General features: G+C 43.8%; 1 protein-coding gene across 5 annotated transcripts in view; it reads right to left on the bottom strand.

The window, feature by feature from the left end:
* Positions 1 to 403: 403 nt before the first annotated feature.
* LOC120532854 (protein NYNRIN-like) overlaps positions 404 to 8,609 on the bottom strand; it is a 31,686-nt gene continuing 23,480 nt past the window's right edge. For 2 of the 5 annotated variants that reach the window (XR_005634383.1, XR_005634384.1), the window contains 2 exons: positions 4,326 to 4,432; positions 404 to 1,062 (listed from right to left, as the gene is read on the bottom strand). Coding sequence is in view for 1 of the 5 variants with exons in the window: in XM_039759289.1 (XP_039615223.1) it covers positions 3,903 to 3,936; positions 4,055 to 4,126; positions 4,326 to 4,540 (321 nt within the window). In the remaining 4 variants the exon portion in view is untranslated. Of the gene's footprint in view, positions 1,063 to 3,543; positions 3,937 to 4,054; positions 4,127 to 4,325; positions 5,939 to 8,609 lie in introns of those variants that run through there. The other 3 variants (XM_039759289.1, XR_005634382.1, XR_005634385.1) reach the window with 3 other exon arrangements.

The raw sequence follows: 8,609 nt of genomic DNA, 5'->3' as shown, positions 1-8,609 counted from the left end.
CTGAGAATGTTTTGGCCCTGCTCACACAGCGAGTCTTATACAAGAGTTCAAGTGATGGCAGTTCACTCCCAATAATGGCCTCTGCTGTTTTTACGACCCGCTACAGGGCTTCTTTAGCAGCCTTGGTGCAGCTGTTGTACCAGGCCATCATGCAGTTAGTTAAGATGCTCTCTATAGTGCATCTATAGAAATTAACCAGCAGCTTCTGGGGGAGGTCAGCTCTCCTTAGCTTCCTGAGAAAATAGAGGTGTGGTTGTGCTTTGCCTATTATAGCCAAGTTGTTGTCAGCCCAGGACAGGTCCTCTGAGGTGGTGACTCCTAGAAACCTAAAGCTGGAAACTCTCTCCACAGCATCTGCATTGATTGCTATCGGACTGTGATTGGTCTTTTTAGTGGTCCTAAAGTCCAGAATAACTTCTTTGGTCTTTTTGGTATTTAAAACCAGGTTGTTGGTGTTGCACCATGCTGTCAGGTTCTGAACCTCTATCCTGTATGCAGCTTCATTGTTGTCTGTTACAAGCCCACTGACAGTCATATCATCGGAACATTTAACAATAATGTATGATTGATGGATGGGTTGACAGTCATGGGTGAAGAGTGCATAGAGAAGGGGACTTAGTACACATCCTTGTGGCACACCAATGCTCAGGGTAAGGGTGTTTGCCCATCCTGACAGACTGGGGGCGGTTGGTGAGAAAAATCCAGTAACCAGTTGCATATGGACGGAGCAAGTCCTGGTGCATACAGTTTTTTGATCAGCTGGTTAGGTATGATGGTATTAAATGCAGAGCTGTAGTCAATGAAGCGCATCCTAACATAGGTGTTGGGCTTTTCCAGGTGCGAGAGGGCAGCATGCAGTTGATTTGTTTGACCGATAGGCAAGCTGGTGTTGGTCTAGGTCAGCTGGGATGGAGGCTTTGATGTGGGCGATTATCAGTCGTTCAAAGCACTTTGAGATGACAGGTGTGACAGCGACTGGTCGATGGTCATTAAGACAGGTTATCCTCGGTTTTTTGGGAACAGGTACAATGGTTGTGGATTTCAGATACAAGGGGGCGACACCTGAGGAGAGAGAGAGGTTGAATATGTGTGTAAATATCTTTGCCAATTGGTCAGCGCAGGCCTGGAGCACACGTCCTTGCACATTATCAGGACCTGATGCCTTCCTTGTATTGATGTTTTTGAGTGCCCGCCGCACATCATGTATGTGTACGACTACAGGCTGTGAGTCTCCAGGCAGCTCAAAGTGACTGGACGTTTGTTATTGTACTTGTCGAACCGTGCAAAGAAACTGCTAAGTTCCTCTGCTAGGTTGGCATTGTTATTGGCCAGTGTGTCTTGTATGTCATTTTTCTTTTTGTAATCCGTGATTAATCGGATGCCTTGCCACATCCACTGTGAGTTTGAGTTACTGTCAAAGTCCTCCTCAATCCGTTGTTTGTACATTAGTTTAGCAGACTTGATGTCCTTATTGAGGTTAGCTCTGGCAGTTCTATAGGCTGAGTTATCTCTTAATTTAAAGGCTTTGTCCCTTTCCCTGAGAAGCTGTTTGACTTCACTATTCATCCATGGTTTCTCATTTGGGTAGACCTTAATCCTTTTGTTGACAGTGACATTGTCCACACAGTAATTAATATATGACAGCACAGATGAAGTGTATGTCTCTAAGTCTGTCTGATGAAAAAATATATTCCAGTCTATTTGTTCAAAGCAGTCCTAGAGCTGGCAAATGGCAGCTTTAGGCCAAACTTTAACAGTCTTGCTAATTAGATTAGTATTGTTGATGAGGGCTTTGTGCACTGGAACAAGAAACAAAGAGAGATGATCAGACTGGCCGAGGTGGGGGCGTGGAATGACCTTACAGGCGTCTTATGTTTGTATAGATGTGGTCTAAGGTGTTTTCCCCTCTGGTTTTACAATGTACATGCTGATAAAATCTGGGGAATACATCCTCAAGATTTGCTTGATTAAAATCCCCAGCAATGATAAAAACTACATCAGGGTGCGACTTCTGTTGTTTACTGATAACGTCAAACAATTTTTCAAGCGCTGACTTAACATTAGCCTGAGGAGGTATGTATACTGCCATAACCATAATGACAGTATGTTGTCTCGGTAGGTAAAACAGTCGGCAGCTTAGCATCAGATATTCCACATCCAAACAACAAAACTTAATATAACGTAGTTATATTAGTGCACCAAGCATTATTAGTACAGACACCCAGTCCTCCACCTGTTTTCTTACCAGAATCGGGGGTTTGATCGGCTTGATGGAGCGTGCAACCTGCAAGTTCAACTGCTGTGTCCGGTAAGGTGGGATCCAGCCACGTCTCCGAAAAAATCAAAAGGCAACAGTTCCTTATAGTTTTATGTGTGGAAATATCCAGACAGAGCTCATCTATTTTATTTGCGAGTGATCTAGTATTCACAAGAAGAATGCTAGGAAGAGGGGTTTTATGCGGAGCAGCCATTAGCCTAGTTAGTAATCTTGCTCGCTTGCTTCTTTTTTGCTTCCTCTCCCTGCACCATCTGTATCGTTGTCTTCCAAGTGTAGGAGTCAACGTAAGTCCCAGTAATCTGAGAATCTCCTGTGGTATTGCTTCTGTGTTATAATAGCATATATAAATATAAATGCAGTATTATTAATAACTAGCTGACTAAAAAATTAGAATGTCACGATTTAATTATTTGTCACATTATCTTAGAGAGAATGTGGTATTTTTCTGAATGATTCATGTTTTCTTAATGAACAGAATTTAATTCTGCTCTTGTTTTATTTTTAAAGATATCATAAGTTTTTCTTGTTTTGTTTTTTTGTCTACCCCGCCATTTTGGGACTCTTCATGACAGATACAAGTATTGCATGCTATGCAGTGATGTCCAGCGTCTATGAAGTGTGATGTCATCATCCGGTGTGTATAAAGGTCAAGTCTGATTAATGTTTAGGGTTTTGGTATTCATCATTTGATCTCCTGGTTACAACTTTGGCTAATTTAATTTTTGATTTTTTTCATCTCCCAATTCTGTTCCTTAGTTGACATCTGGCTTGAATCTTTCTTTTGTAAAGCACAACAAAAAGTGCTATTCCATCAGATTGCCTACAAAAAAAGTAGCAAAACATTCCAAAACGAAGAACATCACTGTTGTGCTTCAGACCTAACCAAAAAAATAAAAAGTCTAAATTCTTCCAAAGCAAGACCTGATGCCTACAAAAAAGGCCTAATGCCTAAAGTTCACCAAAAGGGATAGAGGAACCATAAAATCCCTGGACTGCAAATGCAAAGCCTTGAGTTAAGATTTCAATTAATTTTATTAAACACAATTTTTAAAATCCCAAAAATTCAAAAGGAATCAAAAATAAAAATAAAAAAAACAAATTTCCAAACAACAACACAAAGAACACAAAACAACTTACACAAAAATATTAAAACTATTATAAAAGTTAATCAAAAAATTAAAATGTTAAGTGTAAAACTGAAAATATATTAAATCTGTAAGAAATGCATCAACAAGCTAAGAAATTAAAAATCACAAATCAAAAGACACAAACCTGAATAGCAAAAAACACCAAGGGAGTGGAACAAAAAAAGGAGGAGACTAATGCCTAAGCAGTTCTACTGAGGCTTACTGGGCCATTAAATAGGCCTTAGGCAATGCTGTGCCAAAAGGCCCCACTTCCTTAGGCTTAACATACAAATTTAAACAAAGTAAATCAAGAAAGACCAAACAAACTATCAAATGAGGGAAATGAACATGATCATTACCATAAACAAATTTTATTAACTAAATAGAACTGATGCATAGGTAGAAAATGGTGGGATTTAAGGAGAGGCAGAGGATTTGATGTCATTTGGGCTGGAACCAGAAGTGACGTCATCAGGCCCAGAACAGGAAATGTGTCATCATCTGGGCCAGATGGAATTTCCTGAGAATGGTCTGCAGGAGTAGAAGAGAAAGAGTTATCACACTCCACCACCCTCTTGTCTGGCACAGAATGTCTCTAATTCAAGCCCTTTAGCTGCCTCCCATGTGCACGTCTGTAACTGGCCCTCACCTTAGCCCCTCATTCCTGACCAAGAGGTCTTGAGTCCGTGTAAGAGCATTGGCGTTGGCATGGAGAGAGTCCCTGCAATGAATGAGCGAGAACTTTAAGGCTGTAGGTCAAGAAACACCTTGTGACAAGTGGGTTTGATTTCTTGTGTACGGCCATCCACTGTAGAGGTACATGGTCTGTAACAAGGGTGAACTTGCAGCCCAGGATGTAGTACCTTAGCTGTATAATTGCCCATTTAATCACCAAAGCATCCCACTCTACCACCGCATACCTGGTTTCCTGTTCGAGTAGTTTCCAGCTCAGGAACATGATGGGGTGTTCAACACCATTGATGCTTTGGCTCAGCATGGCACCAAGATCTGTGTCCGAAGTGTCCATCTGGAGAATGACAGGTAAAGAAGAGTCAGGAGCTTTCAATACAGGTGCTGATGTAAGGGCCTGTTTCAAGTCACTAAATGCAGCTTCTGCCTTATCATTCCATACCATATTGTTCAGGGCCCTCTTCTTTATAAAATCAGTCAAGGGCACCACACTCTCAGAAAACCGGGGTATGAACCGATGGTAGTAATCTGCTAAGCTGAGAAAGGCTTGGACTTGCCGCTTGGTCCTCAGATGGGGCTATTTCAATATGGCATCAATTTTGGAAAACTGTGGCTGCGCAGTTCCCTGGCTCACTAGGTAGCCAAAATATTTGGCTTTGTTTAATCCAAAAAAAACACTTCTTTGTATTAATTTGAAGTCTGGCCTTACCTAGTGCCCGCAACACTGCTTGGACACGCTGTAGGTGTTCCTTCCATGTACTGGAATACATGACCCCGTTATCCAAGTAGGCAGCACTATATGAGTTATGAGGACTGAGCACTATATCCATCAGATGCTGGAAAGTTGCTGGTGCCCCATGTAACTCAAATGGAAGGACCTGATACTGCCAGTGCCCCGCTAGGGGTGCTAAATGCTGTCTTGGACTTTGTGGAGTCCATTAAAGGATCCTGCCAGTACCCCTTAATCATGTCAAGGGTGTCCAAATATTCACCCTGTCCCAGCCTAACAAGGAGGTCGCCCACTCGGGGTATCAGATGGACGTCAAATTGTGAGACTTGATTAAGCCGATGTAAATTATTGCAAAACCTCCAATTCCCATCGGGCTTAGTGACCAAGACGATAGGACTGGCTAGGGACTATGACTTTCCTCTATTACTTGATCTCAACTTCCACTTCAGCTCTTTTGGCCTTGGGAAGCTGATATGGGTGTTCTCGAACTATAACCCCAGGCTCTGTCACAATATTGTGCACAATCAGAAAGGTCCATCCAGGTTTTTCACTCACTACCTCTGGGACAGACAGGATAACTGATTCCAGTTCCCATGGTTGTTTAGGACTCAAACTGGGTCTGAAGTTAAAGTTATTTTTGTGAGCAAAGAGTGAGCGGGGCTGACTGGAGCGGGGATTGGGTTCCCTGTTTTTCCACAGTTTCAGCAGTCTGACATGGTAAACCCGTTCGGTCGGTCAACAATTGGATTGTTTCACCAAATAATCAATGAGCACTTTCCTCTCCTTAATTTCATAAGGGCCTTGCCGATGGGCCAGCAATTTGGAGTGTGAGATAGGGATCAGGACCACGACACCATTTCCCGGGCAGTACTCCCGCAGCAACGTGCCTTGATCCTAATACTGGGCCTGTGCTGCTTGCACTTCTTCCATGTGACATTTTAAAATAGGACAAATGTTTCCGAATCTATTGAGTAATTGTGCGATATATTGTAATATATTTGTGGAAAGCAGTGCCTCTTCCTCCCACCCTTCTTTTAAGATATCCATTATGCCTTGGGGTTGTCATCCGTAAAATAATTCAAAAGAGGAGAAACCCTTAGAGGCTTGTGGGACTTCCTGATAGGCAAATAGGATGAGGGGGAGGAACTGATCCCAGTTCCTTCCATCCTTGCTGACCACCTTGTGAAGCATTTGCTTGAGAGTCTGATTAAACCTTTCTTCTAGACCATTGGTTTGAGGATGATACACTGCGGTCTTTAAATGTTTTATCTTAAGTAACTTGTCCGTTTCCCTGAATGTCTCCTGAAGTAAACAGCGTCCCTTGGTCGTTCAAAGACACCAACCCCTTCCCATGCGATGGGTTTAGAAGTGGCTGAGCATAAAGAAACAGCTTTGGGATATCGGGTAGCATAATCAACGAGGATTAAGATATATTTGTGTTTTCTAGCTGAAGGCTCCAGACGTCCTACTAGATTGAATAGATTCTTTCCAATGGGTCATCAATCAGGCAAATGAGAACTAGAGGACCACAGTACCTGCTAGGAATTTGACACAATTGATACTCTGGACAAGATGTGCAAAAGTGTCGAAACAATCCGCTCCAGAGTTTTTTCGGTGCCCAAATGGCTTACTAGGAGGTGGGAGTGTGCTAATACACGGACCTGTTGTTGAAAAGTCTGCGGTACTAACAACAGCTTCCACACCTCCCTCTCATGCTCCGCTACCCGATACAAAAGGTCATTTTCTAACACAAAGTGAGTGCCCTGAGGCATAGGATGATGTGTGCGTTGACCATTGACAAGAACGACTGCATTTTCTGCAAATTTAAGGGAATTGTCATTCCATTGTTCCCTTTTAAAAGATTCTGGAGTTTCTCTAAATTGGAAATGTAATTGGGACAGAGAGTCAGGGCTGACCTCAATGGGCATGACTTCATCCTGTGCTGCTGCTGTGACTGGAGATGATGTTTCATCACGCGACAGCGCAAGATCCACCACTCAAACTGAGCGGTTGCTTCTTCCCTGTCTGCTGGCTGTATACATGGCATGAAGGCAGCTAGGGACGTATTTTCCCCATCCATTACTAAGCCCAAACTAGGTTTTGGAGTGGCCTGTGTTAAACTGCTTTTACTTTTAGACTATACTTGCTTCAAGATCACCAGATATGGAAGATTGTGAAGGACTGTTACGGTCAAGTTTTTTAGCGATCCTTCATAACAGATGAAACATGAGTCACATAGTGTGAGGGAGGAACGATCTCCTTAGTCTGTCAGTGGAGTAGGACAGTGACAGCAGTCTGCCTCTGAAGCTGCTCCTCTACCTGGAGATGACACTGTTCAGTGGATGCAGTGGATTCTCCATGATCGACAGGAGCTTGCTTAGCACCCATCGCTCTGCCACAGATATTAAACTGTCCAGCTTTATTCCTACAATAGAGCCTGCCTTCCTAACAAGTTTGTCCAGGTGTGAGGTGTCCTTCATCTTTATGCTGCCTCCCCAGCATACCACCGTGTAGAACCCGCTACAACCGTCTGGTAGAACATCTGCAGCATCTTATTGCAGATGTTGAAGGATGCCAACCTTCTAAGTAAGTATATTCGGCTCTGACCTTTCTTACACAGAGCATCAGTATTGGCAGTCCACTCCAATTTATCATCCAGCTGCACTCCCAGGTATTTATAGGTCTGCACCCTCTGCACACAGTCACCTCTGATGATCATGGAGTCCATGAGGGGCCTGGACCTCCTAAAATCCACTACCAGTTCCTTGGTCTTGCTGGTGTTCAGGTGTAAGTGGTTTGAGTCGCACAATTTAACAAAGTCTTTCATTAGCTTCCTATACTCCTCCTCCTGCCCACTCCTGATGCAGCCCACAATAGCAGTGTCATCAGCGAACTTTTGCACGTGGCAGGACTCCGAGTTGTATTGGAAGTCTGATGTACTGTATATAGGCTGAACAGGACCGGTGAAAGTACAGTCCCTTGCGGTGCTCCTGTGTTGCTGACCACATATGGAGAAGCCAGAAGGTTCGTAAGTGCACACTGCACTTCCTTCCCCTCGACCCTGCATTTCCTTTTGCTGCCAGGAAACAGATGCGGCCACCTCTCCTGAGACTCAGGTGCTCGCTCTGGGTGGTGACGGGCAGGCCAATAAGTCAGGACGCATTCCATCTGCAATTGACAAAGGGACAGTATTGTCTTCTCAGATTGCAAGTCTGCCCTATTTGTCTCAATGAGCTCCAAAAGCTTGAGTATGTTGGAATAGTATTGTGTCCAGACCAGCTGGGCAAGATGTTCAGGAAGGCTGTTTATAAAGAGGTAGCAGAAGACCTGCTCCATTATTTGGTGGGCGTTTCTTCTGGCCTTAGCCAGCACCCTGCCTTAGCCCATAATGAAAAAGCCTGTGTGTGGGTTGGCAACTCTGGGTCAAATTTCCACTGTTTTATTATTTTCACCTGCTGGTCTGGGGTACCTCCACATTTAGCCAAGGGCTCTGCCTTAGTGGGGAGGGGTGGCACTCTGCTCTAAGAGGCCATAATATATCCCCTGGATCTCCCCTGTTTGGACCAGCCCAATTCCATTGGTGTTTTCCACACACTCCACTTGGTATTCATATGGTAAATTTATTAACCCTTGGGGATGTGACTTGCACCTGGTCTTTCCAAAGTGTGACACACCTCTCCCTCCTGACAACTCAGGTCTGGTACTCTTTCACCTGGTTATCTGGTCATTCCTTGTCTTGTTTCTGGTCCTGCTCCTGGGACATCTGGGAGCCAAACATCCTGTC

The sequence above is a fragment of the Polypterus senegalus genome, chromosome 7 (genome assembly GCF_016835505.1).
Source record: "Polypterus senegalus isolate Bchr_013 chromosome 7, ASM1683550v1, whole genome shotgun sequence".
In the NCBI taxonomy this organism is placed as follows: Eukaryota; Metazoa; Chordata; class Cladistia; order Polypteriformes; family Polypteridae; genus Polypterus; species Polypterus senegalus.
The sequence above is the reverse complement of the archived record's forward strand: the minus strand, read 5'-3'. Positions and strand labels throughout refer to the sequence as shown.